We start from the raw sequence: 16,539 nt of genomic DNA, 5'->3' as shown, positions 1-16,539 counted from the left end.
CGATCGAAAGGTCGGCGGTTCGAATCCCCGCTGCGGGGTGCGCTCCCGTTGTTCGGTCCCAGCGCCTGCCAACCTAGCAGTTCGAAAGCACCCCCGGGTGCAAGTAGATAAATAGGGACCGCTTACTAGCGGGAAGGTAAACGGTGTTCCGTGTGCGGCTCTGGCTCACCAGAGCAGCGATGTCACGCTGGCCACATGACCCGGAAGTGTCTCCGGACAGCACTGGCCCCTGGCCTCTTGAGTGAGATGGGCGCACAACCCTAGAGTCTGTCAAGACTGGCCCGTACGGGCAGGGGTACCTTTACCTTTACCTTTAAGGAAAGTCATAGTACCACTCTATTCTGCCTTGGTCAGACCATGCCTGCAATACTGCGTCCAGTTCTGGGCACCACAGTTTAAGAAGGATATTGAAAAGTTGGAAGATGTTGCAGAGGAGGGTGACCAAGATGATCAAGGGTCTGGAAACCAAGCCATATGAGGAATGGTTGAAGGAGCTGGGCCTGTTTAGCCTGGAAAAGAAGAGACTGAGAGGAGATATGATAGCCCTCTTCAAATATCTCAAGGGCTGTCATGTGGAAGAGGGATGAAGCTTGTTTTCTCCTGCTTTGGAGGGTAGGACTCGAACCAACGACTTCAAGTTACAAGAAAGGATATTCCGACTGAATATTCAAAAAAACTTTATGACAGAGCTGTTTAGCAAAAAGAGCTGTTTGGCAGTGGAACAGACTCCCACGAGAGGTGCTGGACTCTCCTTCCTTGGAGGTTTTTAAACAGAGGTTGAAGGGCCATCTGTCATGGATGCTTTAGCTGAGATTCCTGCATTGCAGGGGGTTGGACTAGATGACCCTCGGGATCCCTTCCAACTCTATAATTCTACGGTTCTCTGTATATTTGACGAATGACTCAGCTGTTCTCCTTTGCCTGCGCAACAGCAGGCATTTGACACCTCAGCGGAGCTTTGCCAACCTTCTTTAGCCGTTCCTCAACAGACACTTCTTATTTTTAGTCCCTTGTGATCTTGCAGTGCCACTGGCTGTGTATAAAATTTAAATCCTTCGCTCAGCATTTCCAGCTTTGCCCAGTGACGTTTCTCAACATTTCCCTAATTATCACAGGTCTGTAATACCACCCGAAACTGAATCTTGCGCAAAAATGATAAATAAACAAGAATTAAAAACAAGAACAACTAAGAATCTTACAGCACAAGCCATAATGCCATCATAAGACTTGTTTCCTCCACTAATTCTACTGTGGAATGTGAGCTTCTAGAAGCCAATCCTATTCCACGTGAAGGCAGCACACAGTAACATCAATACCATATAGAAACTTAGAAATTCAGGAAAGCCACTTGACCGGTGTGGAGGGGAAGACCTGACCTGATCTGTTGCTGTTTCTCCAATAAGGGAGAAAAGAGCTTTGAGCACAGGTGTGTGTGTTCCTGAGCATGAAGCTTAAATGTGCCATGTCTCAGTTCAGAGCTCATTGGGCACATAGAATAGAATAGAATTTATTATTTATACCCCGCCCATCTGGCTGGGTTTCCCCAGCCACTCTGGGCAGCTTCCCACAGAGTATTAAAATACAGTGGTCTATTAAACATTAAAAGCTTCCCTAAAGAGGGCTGCCTTCAGATGTCTTCTAAAAGTCTGGTAGTTGTTCTTCTCTTTGGCATCTGGTGGGAGGGTGTTCCACAGGGCGGGTGCCACTACCGAGAAGGCCCTCTGCCTGGTTCCCTGTAACTTGGCTTCTCACAGTGAGGGAACTGCCAGAAGGTCCTCGGCACTGGACCTCAGTATCCGGGCAGAACAATGGGGGTGGAGACACTCCTTCAGGTATACTGGACAGAGGCTGTTTAGGGCGTTAAAGGTCAGCACCAACACTTTAAATTGTGCTCAGAAACGTACTGGGAGCCAATGTAGGTCTTTCAAGACCAGTGTTATGTGGTCTCGGCGGCCGCTACCAGTCACCAATCTAGCTGCCGCATTCTGGATTAGTTGTAGTTTCCGGGTCACCTTCAAAGGTAGCCCCACATAGAACGCATTGCAATAGTCTAAGCAAGAGATAACCACAGCATGCACCATTCTGGTGTGACAGTCCGCGGGCAGGTGGAGCTGGTAGACAGCTGCCCTGGACACAGAATTGACCTGTGCCTCCATGGACAGATGTGAGTCCAGAATGACTCCCAGGCTGCGCACCTTGTCCTTCAGGGGCACAGTTACCCCATTCAGGACCAGGGCGTCCTCCACACCCGCCCGCCTCCTGTCCCCCCAAAACAGTACTTCTGTCTTGTCAGGATTCAACTTCAATCCATTAGCCACCATCCATCCTCCAACCGCCTCCAGACACTCACACAGGACCTTCACCGCCTTCACTGGTTCCGATTTGAAAGAGAGGTAGAGCTGGGTATCATCCGCATATTGATGAACAGCCAGCCCAAACCCCCTGATGATCTCTCCCAGCGGCTGCATGTAGATGTTAAAAAGCATGGGGGAGAGGACAGAACCCTTAGGCACCCCACAAGTGAGAACCCAGGGGTCTGAACACTCATCCCCAACACCACTTTCTGGACACGGCACAGGAGGAAGGAGTGGAACCACTGTATAACAGTGCCCCCAGCTCCCAGCCCCTCTAGACAGTCCAGAAGGATGTTGTGGTCGATGGTACCAACTCTCTCGGTTGCATGGAAGAAGCATGGAGTTCTTCACTTTAATTCACATATGACGTAGAATCATAGAAGGGAGTTTGAGGTAAATCTAGTCCAAATCCTCACAATGCAGTAATGCTTAAAATCCTCCAATGAAGGAGAGTCAACTGTTTCTTGAGGGAGACAGATAGTGCGGGGGGCGGCGGCAATTGGTTGCATCCGCGAGCAGGAGATTGTCAGCAGTGATTGTGCTGGTGATTGGTGGCTACGGGCAAGGGCTGCTGTTGATTGGCTGTTGCTGCGGCAATTGGGTGGATGATTGGCCTCGGTCCAGTATATCTGAAAGAGCGTCTCCACCCCCATCGTTCTACCCGGATACTGAAGTCCAGCGCCAAGGGCCTTCTGATGGTTCCCTCGCTGTGAGAAGCCAAGTTACAGGGAACCAGGCAGAGGGCCTTCTTGGTAGTGGCGCCCGCCCTGTGGAACGCCCTCCCACCAGATGTCAAAGAGAACAACAACAACTACCAGACTTTTAGAAGACATCTGAAGGCAGCCCTGTTTAGGGAAGCTTTTAATGTTTGATGCATTACTGTATTTTAATATTTTGTTGGAAGCTGCCCAGAGTGGCTGGGGAAGCTCAGCCAGATGGGCGGGGTATAAATAATTAATTTATTATTATTGTTATTATTATTATTATTATTATTATTATTATTATTATTATTGGCTGTGGCGAGGCCTGCTGTTCATTGGCTGCCGCTGGGGCATTAGGGCGGGTGATTGGCGGCTGCTGGTGGCGAGCCGGCAGACAATTGGTGGCTGTGGCGCCATGTGCGATTTGCAGCTCAACAACTCTGGGCAATCACCCCCCCCCCCATTTTCTTAATCTGGAGTCCATCTTATACATGGGGGGGGGCGTGTTATACACGGAAAAAATACAGTATATTTTTAAGTACAACGTTGCAGTCTGAGGCCGCTGTGCTGTGCCCATTTACCTGGGAGCAAGCACCCACTGGATTTAATGGGGCTTGCTTCCTCGTAGACAGGATTGCCCTGCACATTAGGCAAAATAGCCTTGAGTAACCCACAGCTTCCCTTCTGCCTTTCTGCCCCTCCGGACAACTTTGACTAGAAGCTTTGAAATCCCCTTATCATTACTTAATCCAGTTCCTGGCAGTTTTCTGCCTGCATTTTGTAAATAATTTTATGTAACATATGATGCTCTATAGTTGCTACATTGGGGCAACCGAAATGCCCCGGCCCCTTTGAACAATTCTGCTTGCTCACTTTTGATGGGTGTGGAATATTTATAGTCTGTGTTATGTAATGAGGATTACTTACTTTTGTTCAACCAAGTCTGTGTCCCATTTGCAAAACGGAAAAGGGGAAGGGTGGGGGAGAGGGAGAGAGAGACTCATCTCAATATGCTGTTTCATTTAATACATTTGATGTTTTCAAACCTAATTGGAGCTTGGGGGGTTCTCAACTTGCAGTTTTTCAGCAGACACGTCTCCCCCAAATCAGATTTAATTATTTGAACTAAAGCAGGGGGCGGGGGGAGGAAATGAAATTCAATACAGGAAAGTAAAAGAGGTGTTGTTGTTCAAATAAACTGCAGGCAGCACTTCGAAGGTACCCAAAATCTCGTTCTCCGTTGGACCACATCAGTGAGGCCGGGGGGGGGGGGTCTTGTCATCTGGGCAGCCCAAGACCTCCACACACACTGCCCAGGCTTGCATCTGGGAGAGGTCGCTTCAGTGCAGCTAACACAGTGGCTTGACTTCACCCCCAGAGGCACACTCCATTTCCTCCAGAAGGATGCCAGATGCTCTTTGAGGAGGCAAGACCTCCATACCTCCAAGAGCCAGTGTGGTGTAATGGTTAAGAGCGCTGGACTCGTAATCTGGGGAACCGGGTTCGCTTCCCCGCTCCTCCACATGCAGCTGCTGGGTGACCTTGGGCCAGTCACACTTCTCTGAAGTCTCTCAGCCCCACTCACCTCACAGAGTGTTTGTTGAGGGGGAGGAAGGGAAAGGAGAATGTTAGCCGCTTTGAGACTCCTTCGGGTAGTGATAAAGTGGGATATCAAATCCAAATACATACACATTGCCCTAGGGAGGTTGCTGCTGATGCAGCCAAAAACCAATGCAGGAAGCATCTGTTATGAGTTACCGGTCTCTGCAGCCACAGCAGGTGCTGTGATTCTACAGTGGTTTGAATTCACCCTTGGAGGTGAGCTCCATTGTCTCTTGAGACAGCTGAGTGCTAGCTAGGCCACTTTAGGGAGGTGAGAATGCTTGCCTGAAATGTAGCCCATCCCCTCTTGCACCTGGTCCCACCCACCAATGGAATGTGGCCCCCAGAAAGTTCCCTACAAGGGAATGTGGTCCTTCATAAGATCTTAAGAATGGGGCGAGATGGTCGATGAAGAAGTGCTCTGGATGTAGGACCCCAGCTGGCTATCTGGGAGTACAGTGGTACCATGGGTTACAGACGCTTCAGGTTACAGACGCTTCAGGTTACAGACTCTGCTAACCCAGAAATAGTACCTCGGGTTAAGAACTTTGCTTCAGGATGAGAACAGAAATTGCGCAGTGGTGGCGTGGCGACAGCGTTGAGGCCCCATTAGCTAAAGTGGTACCTCAGGTTTAGAACAGTTTCAGGTTAAGAACGGACCTCCAGAACAAATTAAGTTCTTAACCCGAGGTACCACTGTATTCCACCTTGATGCCAGAACTGCTTCACTTGACAAAACTGACTTCTGTGCACAAGTTGCTTGCTCGGCTGGTGCAGGCTCTGTGTGAAATGAGACTAGTGTTGGGGTTGGGTTAATGTCCAGGACTGAATTACCTTTCATTACCTTAGAGGGACCGTGCGAGAAAGATTGGGGTTAGGATAACGGCTGCAGAGCATCTCACATTACTGCTATCTTCACCACCCCTGCGTTGTAGATAAAGAAACCTCCTCAGTTTTCCAGGGCTGACAACCGGTTAACTTTTACTTAACCTTCGCTTGCTGCACCGGCAACCTCCCTCTCCCTTCCTCACCCCAAGCCGCTTTCTAACCATCCCCCAAATAACCCTTAAACTTAAGCCACTTGGGAGGACAGGACCTCGGCGGCATCCCTTCTTCTTAACACACAAACCTGCGACAAAGGACCCGCCTTCTTAGACCCCTGCCCACAGGAAACAAATCCTGTCAGCAAATTCCCATCACATTAATGACTGTTGATCTTGCCATACAGCGGAGTTTTTCCCCATTTCCCTTGAGAAGTTGTGTATGCAGCAATTAATTTAGTTCTCCCTCGCCCTCGTCCTTTGGGGCTTAACTTTTAACTCTGGGCTCCTCGTTTTGAAATGTTTCTCTCTGTGTGGGAGCCTGTAATCTCAAGGAGGCCAAAGGAACAACCACAGGAGCTTGTTCTATTATTACGATTCTTTTTCTTGTAAGAGAAACCTCGTCTAATTTCCCATGGAGCAGATTCTCTTGTGGGCTTGGGGACTGTTGCCCTTTCGTTTGGTTGGATGTCCATCTTAGACAAAGTGAAATTCCATCGCAATTTCAAACGTTTGCAAAGTCTGCATAGGAAATATCAACTTGTGGAGAGAAGCTTGTTTCCTTTCCGTTCCTGTCTTTTAACATTCATTTTACACCAGTAATATAGGTTGCTTTATTGGCCGAGGGAGCCGGCGTACAGCTTCTGGGTCATGTGGCCAGCATCACTAAGCTGCTTCTGGTGAACCAGAGCAGCTCACGGGGTGGCGCTGTGGGTTAAACCACAGAGCCTAGGACTTGCCGATCAGAAGGTCGGTGGTTCGAATCCCCGCGACGGGGTGAGCTCCCGTTGCTCGGTCCCTGCTCCTGCCAACTTAGCAGTTCAAAAGCACATCAAAGTGCAAGTAGATAAATAGGTACCGCTCCGGCGGGAAGGTAAACGGCGTTTCCGTGCACTGCTCTGGTTCATCAGAAGCGGCTTAGTCATGCTGGCCACATGATCCAGAAGCTGTACGTCGGCTCCCTCGGCCAGTAAAGCGAGATGAGCGCCGCAACCCCAGAGTCGGCCACGACTGGACCTAATGGTCAGGGGTCCCTTTACCTTTACCTTAATATAGGTTGCATCAGTTCGATCATAAACATAAACACTTTTTTCCATTTAATAAAAAATAAAAAAACCATCTGTATTCCATGGCTGGGAATCAAAAGTGGGGAAACTCCTCATGTCCTACTTGCCATTTGGTCAGACCATGTGAAAAGAGGTTTCTGGGCTCTTATATTCAACAGATTGCATAAGTAGGGTCTGAAAAACTACCGTATTTTTCGCACCATAGGACGCACTTTTTCCCTCCTAAAAAGCAAGGGAAAATGTGTGTGTGTCCTATGGAGTGAATGCAGGGGGAGGCAGGCGGGAAAAGCCCTCAAGAGCCGCACACAAGCTCTGTGCACTCTTGCGGGCTTTTCCACAGGAGGGAGACGGGACTGACTGGCCGCATCAGTCCCTTCTCCCACCTCCCAGGAAAGCCAGGAGAAGCCGCGATCTCTTTAAAGGAGTTGGCGGCTTCTGCGGGCTTTTGGGAGAGGTGAGGGAATCCCCCCACCTCCCAGGTAAGCCAGAAGAAGCCGTGCAGCCCTTTTAAAGTGCGCGGCTCCTGCCGGTTTTGCGGGAGGTGGGGGAATCCCCCCACCTCCCAGGAAAGCCCTGCGCAGCGTCTCCCGGCAAGGAGAGGCTGCACGGGGCTAAAGGGGAAGCCAAAACAGTGAGCGGGATCCATCCCGCCCCCTGCCTTGGCTTGCTCCATAGCTGCGCGCAACCCCTCCGGCAGGGAGAGGTTGTGCGCAGCCTGTACGCTGCTCTTTGGGGCTGGGGGGGAAAAGATTTTTTTCTTGATTCCCCCCCCCCCAAAAAAAAACTGGGTGCGCCCTATGGTCCAGTGCACTCTATGGTGCGAAAAATACGGTACTCATATTAGAAGAACATAATTGCATTTTTTTTCCTGTAAGCAAAAGGAAGAACTAAAGAATTTGTTTTCCACCCTCCTGCCCCTCAAATTAGATCCATGGTAAAAAAAGGAAAAAGGTAAAGTTAAAGGACAGAGTGTTCCACCAGATCGGGGCCACAGCCAAAAAAGCTGGTAAAATGCGGTCTTGACTATGCTACCACTCAGTGGATTTGTAACTGGCTGACTGACCGAACCCAAAGGGTGCTCATCAATGGTTCCTATTCATCCTGGAGAAGAGTGACTAGTGGGGTGCCACAGGGTTCTGTCTTGGGCCCGGTCTTATTCAACATCTTTATCAACGACTTGGATGATGGACTCAAGGGCATCCTGATCAAATTTGCAGATGACACCAAACTGGGAGGGGTGGCTAACACCCCAGAGGACAGGATCACACTTCAAAACGACCTTGACAGATTAGAGAACTGGGCCAAAACAAACAAGATGAATTTTAACAGGGAGAAATGTAAAGTATTGCACTTGGGCAAAAAAAATGAGAGGCACAAATACAAGATGGGTGACACCTGGCTTGAGAGCACTACATGTGAAAAGGATCTAGGAGTCTTGGTTGACCACAAACTTGACATGAGCCAACAGTGTGACGCGGCAGCTAGAAAAGCCAATGCAATTCTGGGCTGCATCAATAGGAGTATAGCATCTAGATCAAGGGAAGTAATAGTGCCACTGTATTCTGCTCTGGTCAGACCTCACCTGGAGTACTGTGTCCAGTTCTGGGCACCACAGTTCAAGAAGGACACTGACAAACTGGAACGTGTCCAGAGGAGGGCAACCAAAATGGTCAAAGGTCTGGAAACGATGCCTTATGAGGAACGGCTAAGGGAGCTGGGCATGTTTAGCCTGGAGAAGAGGAGGTTAAGGGGTGATATGATAGCCATGTTCAAATATATAAAAGGATGTCACATAGAGGAGGGAGAAAGGTTGTTTTCTGCTGCTCCAGAGAAGCGGACACGGAGCAATGGATCCAAACTACAAGAAAGAAGATTCCACCTAAACATTAGGAAGAACTTCCTGACAGTAAGAGCTGTTCGACAGTGGAATTTGCTGCCAAGGAGTGTGGTGGAGTCTCCTTCTTTGGAGGTCTTTAAGCAGAGGCTTGACAGCCATATGTCAGGAGTGCTCTGATGGTGTTTCCTGCTTGGCAGGGGGTTGGACTCGATGGCCCTTGTGGTCTCTTCCAACTCTATGATTCTATGATTCTATGATTCTATGATTCTAAGCCCTGGCTTTGGTTGAGGTGAGCCTAACCTCTCTGTGGCCCGGGACCTCCAAGATGTTTTTGTTTGAAGACCGTAAGGTTCTCCATGGGACATATCAGGAGAGGCGGTCCCATAGGTACGAGGGTCCTAGGCTGTATAGGGGTTTAAAGATTAAAACCAGCACCTTAAACCTGACCATGTACTCTACCGGGAGCCAGTGCAGCTGGTATAGCACTGGGTGAATGTGATCCCGTGGCGAGGACCCTGTAAGGAATCTCGCTGCGGCATTCTGCACCCGCTGGAGTTTCTGGGTCAGTCTCAAGGGCAGCCCCACGTAGGGTGAGTTCCAAGTGATGGACTTCCTATTCAGGAAAAACAGGCATATCAAGGACTTATAATACTGGAAACGACTTAAAACCAGTGCCAGTTCATGGGGAATATTAACATGGGAAATTATTTTAATGGGAATTGTTTTCCAGAGATAAGTCTGGGAATAAGATCCAATAGGAATCTGCCTTCTTGTTCTCTGATCCTTCCTCCGAATAGTGTGTTCCCCTGAAATGTTTCCACGGGGCGGCACTCCCGTGATGGCTTTCAAGAGCCTCACCATGGAACTTACACACACTTCCTGTTTGCACATAAATCCTATCTTCTGCGTATGCTATCTTTAACTGAGATATTTATGTATGTGTGCATATGGTAGATACTGTTGGAATCTGCACGCCCTACGCCAAGATCTAATTTAAGTCTGCTGCAGCAACAATCTGCGCATTGGAATTAGACGTCACTGGAATTTTGCAGTGTACAACCAAACGTCTGCCGAACAGATAGGTCGCAGGTGCAACGTTTATTTATTTCATTTCATTAATGAAGCGCTTCCCACAAAGCATCCCAAAGCAATTAACAATAAAATCATGAAAACGGCAATGATAAAGACATCCATAAAAACAATGCCAAGTCTAATACAGGCACAAAAATTTCCTTTTGTTCAATAAGCGCAAAAAAAGAATAAAAAAAATAGAGAGGACGCCTGTCCCATCCGTAAAGGGAGTTCCAAAGGAAAGGTTCTAAAGACCCAATTTCTGCATCGTATGGAATGGACCTCCTGATGAGATGGTGTCTGCAAGAGGTCCTCATCTTCAGAGCTGAGTGATCAACTGGGTATATAAGGGGCGAGTATATAAGGTCTCAGGGATGCGGGTGGCATCCTAGGACTTGCCGATCAGAAGGTCGGCGGTTCGAATCCCCATGACGGGGTGAGCTCCCGTTGCTCAGTCCCTGCTCCTGCCAACCTAGCAGTTCGAAAGCACGTCAAAGTGCAAGTAGATCAATAGGTACTGCTCTGGCGGGAAGGTAAACGGCGTTTCCGTGCGCTGCTCTGGTTCACCAGAAGCGGCTTAGTCATAATGGCCACATGACCCGGAAGCTGTACGCTGGCTCCCTCGGCCAATAAAGTGAGATGAGCGCCACAACCCCAGAGTCGTCCGCGACTGGACCTAATGGTTAGGGGTCCCTTTACCTTTACCTATATAAGGTCTCACGAGGGACAATAGCTCAGTAGTCAAGCACATGTGTAGCCTACAGAGAAGTCAAGGAAATATAGTGGAGCATATGCATCTTCTGATCTCATAAGAACATAAGAAGAGCCTGCTGGATCAGGCCAATGGCCCGTCTATTCCAGCATCCTGTTCTCACAGTGGCCAACCAGACCCTTCATCATCTTGGTTGCCCTCCTCTGCACATGTTCCTGGCAGTGGTGAAGTTGAAAGGAAGTATTTCCTGTTTCAGAGCTCAGTCCCTTATTCATAAGCCCATAGAAATCAGCCTATTCAATGTGATGTTCATCACCATGTTGCAGAAAGTAGGAGGGGTGAACAAAAGAAGAAGCTGCCGGATCGGGCCAATCTACTGCATCTTCCCCTTCTTACAATGGATGACCAGACACCTACAAGCAGGACACAAGCACAAGAGCAAGTCTCCCCTCCTGCGGTTGCCAGCAACTGGTTTTCATAAGCCTCCAGCAGTAAAAGTCGAACATCACCATTGTCCTGCATGGATCCATCCAGCCCTCTTTTTAAACCATCCAAGTTGGTGGCCATCACTGTGTCTCATGGGAATGAGTTCCACTGTGTGAAGAAGTCCTATCTGTTGCCTGTCCTGAATCTTCCGACGCTCAGTTTCACTAGATGTCCCTGAGTTCTGTGTTGTGAGAGAGGGAGAAAAAATAGTTTCTCTACTCACTGTCCCCATTCCATGCAGAATTTTATGCATTTCTTCTTCCTCCTCCTCCTCCTCCTCCTCCTCCTCCTCCTCCTCCTCCTCCTCCTCCCCCCTCTTTGGCAACCCCTCATAGCCAAAGATTGTCTTCCATGAACATGGTCTTAACAACCACTCTGTAAGTGAGTGTGGAGGCCAATTCTGGATCCACACGTCCTTCCACAGTGGGGACATAGGTTTCCGGGCAGGATTTGATCACGGTGAAGGTTTGCCAGGTGTGCCGTCCTCTTAGCATTTTTCTCCCTTTCATCCTGAGTTCGAGTGTCTTCAAAGCCCATGACACCTTTGGGAAAGGTGTCCAATTGGAGCGCTCGCAGGCCAGCTTTTCCCACTTGTCAGTGTTTTTATTCTACATTTTTTAAGATTTCCCTTGAGGGGTCTTTAAACCTCTTTTGTTGACCACCAGCATTATGCTTTCCATTTTAAAGTTCGGAATAGAGTAGTTGTTTTGGAAGACGATCATCAGGCATCCGTACAACATGACCAGTCCAACGAAGCTGATGTTGAAGAATCATTGCTTCGCCAACGGTGATCTTTGCTTCTTCCAGTACACTGGCATTACTTTGCCTGTCTTCACAAGTGATGTGTACAAATTTTTCGGTGACACCGTTGCTGGAATCTTTTGCGGAGAATATTGGCAGTCTACATTCAGTTCCTTTCCTAAAGATTCCTAGCATGGAATTCTCCTTTTTCACAGCTGCTGCACACTCAGCACCAAACATTCTTTGCCATTATTGTTCTCCAAGAACTGTTGCCTCTTTTTAGCATATGTTCCTTTACATACCCTTTTTGCCTTAAAAACACGCTTTAATATTTTAAACATGATTTTATTCTTTTTTCTGGTTGTGCAGGGTTCGCTGAGTATATTAATATTATTAATTTTTTTGCAAAGGGCCCCAAACCCTAGCTGGCAGCAGGAGTGGCGTGACACGTATAATTAAAAATATTATTTGCCATCCCCTGCAGCTTTCGTTGTAGACTATGACAGCCAAATGAAAGCAAGAACAGCTCTTAATTGAAGATCCGTGCGCACTCTATTTGGGTCATAGCAGGGAGATAAAAGCACCAGTCTGTTTTCCCCTGCCATAGACGCACCCACACCCACACCCTGCACACTTTTTGCTGTTTCAACTCATTACTAATAAACATGTTGTGGTTCTAAATTATGCTAAGTAGTGGCGTTAACTCCAGGCCATCACCCATGTCCTTACTGTAGTTGGAAGGCAGCTTGTGCGTGGTGCATTTTAATGAAGCCAAGGGGAGCTTTGATCACGGAGTTGATTTCCTAGATCAACTTTCAGTGTGTCAAATTCCCCCAGCACCCCCACCCTGTCGCCTTCCAACGCCATCGGAATCAGCCTTGCCTGCGACGAACTACGGTTTTGTGGAACGGGCAGAAACTTCTGGTTGCTGGCTCCAAAAGAGGCGAGGAACTGGGTGATGACTTGTTTGCCTTGAACCCCTGAATAGTTAGAATGGGGTCGTAGAACACCATCTGAACTAAAACACAGCCATCCTTTGAAATTTGCATCTCTTCCAAATTTTGTCATGCAGTTTTCCAGCCAAGTCATGTGTTCGAGATGCATACACTAAAGCAGAATACATATGTTAGTGAAAACAGCATGCAGCAATCATGCATTATATTATTTTATTAGGTGTGAGTGTGTGTATTGTGGGGAACTTTGCAAAAAAATGCGTATTTTAGGAGAAAATTGCGTTCAGAAACATGTGCATGGGAAGAAATTTGCACTAAAATGCTGATGAGTTTTCCTGAAGATTTAAAAAAGAAAATGCAAAGTGATGTGGAGAACTGGACTTAAGGTTGGGAAAACGAGAAACCAAAATCAACAGATTCACCTATACCTAGGAATTGCTTCCACATAAATGCACATTGAACCAGGTGTGGGGATTCTGTTTCTTCCTTGCATAATCTGCAGCCGCATCAGCTTGCCACTGTTGGAAGCGCTACAAACAGGTTGATTGTGTGTCATGCTCAAGGATTATCATAATACACATCAGCAGATGTCAATGCACTTCCTTCTTAACTTGATACTCTCCAACAAGAACAGGGCTGCTGCTGTACGTTCATCTCCTCTCAGCCTCCGTCACTTCATTTCATTCTGCTGGGAAATGGATCACAGTGCCTTCGCAGTGGGTTTGTGAGGGCTCCCAAAACCAAGTGAAATATCCCTTATCTCAACTGCAGGGAACCTGTAGCCCTCACTGTGTTGCTGGACTCCTATTATCCCTAAGCATTGGCCATGCCAGCTGGGCCCCATGGGAAATGGAAACCTCAAGACTTGGTTGTTACAATATGCTCTATGTGGGGCACCCCTTTGGCCTGGACTTGGGAGCTCCAGCTGTTGCAAAATGCTGCAGCTATACTGTTTAAGGGAAGAGATTATCACCAGCACAGAACTCCAGTGTTTTAAACCCTGCACTGGCTGCCCATAGGCTCCTGGGTCAGGTGGGATGCAGGTGGTGCTGTGGGTTAAACCACAGAGCCTAGGGCTTGCCGATCAGAAGGTCAGTGGTTCGAATCTCCACGATGGAGTGAGCTCCCGTTGGCCTGTCCCAGCTCCTGACAACCTAGCAGTTCAAAAGCACACCAGTGCGAGTATATAAATAGGTACCACTGTGGCGGGCAGGTAAACAGCGTTTCCGTGTGCTCTGGCTTCCGTCACGGTGTTCCGTTGTGCCATAAGTGGTTTAGTCATGACTCAGAAGCTGTCTGCGGACAAACGCCGGCTCCCTCGGCCTGAAAGCAAGATGGGCGTCGCAATCCCATAGTCACCTTTGACTGGACTTAACCGTCCAGGGGTCCTTTACCTTTTACCTTACCTGGGTCAGGTTCAATGTTATTGTATTAATTTACAAGGTCATTTATAATTTGGATCCAGGATACCTCAAGGACCACCTGATCACTTATATCCTTGCCTGATCATGAAGGCCCTTGAGGGGAATCACTCTCTTTGTTCTCAAATGGCTCAGATCCACAGTTCATACCCCCTCTTAGCTCTTTATTCAATATTGTGGGCACAATTTTATGGTGGGCACAATTTTATGGACCCCTTCCAGTTGGGGTCAGACAGGGTCACTCACTACTGGACACCTGGAACCTAATGAAGACTTTATAGTTGTTATTATTATTCAAGCAAGCATTTTAATTTGAATTCGATTTAATGGTTTTCATTAATTTATATTTATATTTATTTCATCTTACAAACCATTTAAAGACCATTACAGTTAAGCAGAACATAATTCCTTCAATTTAAAGAAAGGTAAATAAGGATCTAGAGAGCCACAGATATCCTGCCTTGCTTCATCCTTGTAAGGACATATTGTAGCACAACATATGGATGGTTGGAGACAGGAGCAAACAATGGATAAAATGAATTTGGATATCTGTCGCCACCCAATTTGGATATTGTATTCACTTGCAGAGAAAATACCAAAAAGAAACAAGGAGGAATTTCCCCCACTAAACCAACTTTTGCCAACCTAGTGCCTTTTTGGACTATAACTCCCATCATCCCTGACCGTTGGGCCTTGCTGGCTGGGGCTAATGGGAATTGGGATCCAACAACACCTGGAAGGACATCAGGTTGAGAAAGCTGCATTAAGCCCATGGTATTTGGTCCCACTCAGAAAATATTTGCTCACTAAGGAAAGCTGTTTTGTTGGTTTGTTTCTTACTACATGTTGGATTTTTGTCCCTTGCAGATTATTTTCCGGAAAATCAGTGATGTCAAAAAAGAAGAGGAGGAGCGCCTGCGTCAGAAGAACGAAGTGACCTTGAGCATCCCCGTGGACCACCCGGTGAGAAAGCTCTTCCAGAAATTCAAGCAGCAGAAGGAGATGCGGAACCAAGGCACAACCATCATTGACCCAGAGAGGAATAGCCTCCAAGTGGAGACCCGGACCATGCAGAATGGGTCCTCCATCACTGGCACAAGCGTGGTCACCGTGTCTCAGATCACACCCATCCAGACGTCTCTGTCTTACGTGAAGACCAATGAGGTCATCAAACAGAACAACAGGGATGCCATGGAGCTGAAGCCCAATGGCAACAGTGAGCAGAAATCCCTCAAGGTGACCAGTCCCGTGAGGATGAAAAACGGGAATGGGAAGGGGTGGCTTAGGCTAAAGAACACCATGGCGGGGCAGGAGGAGAAGAAGGAAGACTGGAACAATGTCACCAAAGCAGAGTCCATGGGGTTGTTGTCTGACGACCCCAAGAGCGGCGACTCGGATAACGGCGTAACTAAAAACCCACTGCGGAAAACGGACTCTTGTGACAGTGGGATCACAAAAAGTGACCTTCGTTTGGACAAAGCTGGCGAGAACCGGAGCCCCCTGGAGCACAGCCCCAGCCAAGCGGATGCAAAACACCCCTTTTACCCCATCCCCGAACAGGCCTTACAAACTACCCTCCAGGAGGTCAAACACGAACTCAAGGAAGATATTCAGCTGCTAAGCAGCAGGATGGCTGTCCTGGAGAAGCAGGTGGCCGAGATCTTAAAGATACTGTCTGAAAAGAGCACCCCACCGACACCTTCTCCCAAATCCCATTTGCCCCCTAAGCTGCCGTCCCAAATACCTTGTCAGGATATTTTTAGCGTTTCGAGGCCCGACTCACCTGAATCAGAAAAAGATGAGATCCACTTTTAATAGATATGCCTATTTCTCTTTCTGTACTCTGCGTTGTCTCCGACTAAGTTGGAGTAGGTCCATTAGACTGAATGGGCTTCAGTTGGTCATGCCCATGCATTTCAATGGGTCCTCTCTGGATATGACCAACATTGGATACAACTATACGGGTATGCTGTGAAATGAGCAGGCACACACAGAGAGAGACATACACACATGTATATATAACGTACCAGAACAGGTGTATATGTTCATGTGTGTGTGCATATGTGTGTGTGTGTGTGTGTGTGTATATATATATATATTGACTAAATAATATATATATATATATAATATATATATATAAAAAAACATATATTTTCACTTGCATTCAATATGACTTGAACACACACACAAAAATGGATTTTGATATGTAAATATTGCATGTCCAGCTGGATTCTGGCCTGCCAAAGAAAACAGTTATTAACATAGATATTGCTTGTATAATATGCAGTTGACTGCATGCACACTTTCAATTTATTTATAATCTCTATTATAAAATAAAAGGATGAATTTTGTTTTAAGAAAAACAAGCAACGAAGGCGACAGTGTGCTATTTAAAGAATCACGGACCAGTTTGCCAGTAAATAAACTGAACATACTATTTCAAGTGTGGGGGACATGGGTGTAGCCAGAGGGGCAGGGGGCAGCTGCCTCCCCAATCAATCCAATCAATAAAAAATACTGAATTCTAAAAGTAGAAATTGTAGAAAGATTTCGA

At 47.5% G+C, this 16,539-nt stretch overlaps 1 protein-coding gene across 1 annotated transcript in view; it reads left to right on the top strand.

Moving 5' to 3' along the window:
* KCNH5 (potassium voltage-gated channel subfamily H member 5) overlaps nt 1–16,058 on the top strand; it is a 197,375-nt gene extending 181,317 nt beyond the window's left edge. The window contains exon 11 of the mRNA XM_028741055.2: nt 14,853–16,058. Coding sequence (XP_028596888.2) covers nt 14,853–15,800 — 948 coding nt within the window. The 3' untranslated portion in view covers nt 15,801–16,058. The remainder of the gene's footprint in view (nt 1–14,852) is intronic.
* Nucleotides 16,059–16,539: the final 481 nt, after the last annotated feature.

Source organism: Podarcis muralis, chromosome 1, assembly GCF_964188315.1.
Source record: "Podarcis muralis chromosome 1, rPodMur119.hap1.1, whole genome shotgun sequence".
Taxonomy (NCBI): domain Eukaryota; kingdom Metazoa; phylum Chordata; class Lepidosauria; order Squamata; family Lacertidae; genus Podarcis; species Podarcis muralis.
This window is presented reverse-complemented; position numbering and strand designations above follow the sequence as displayed.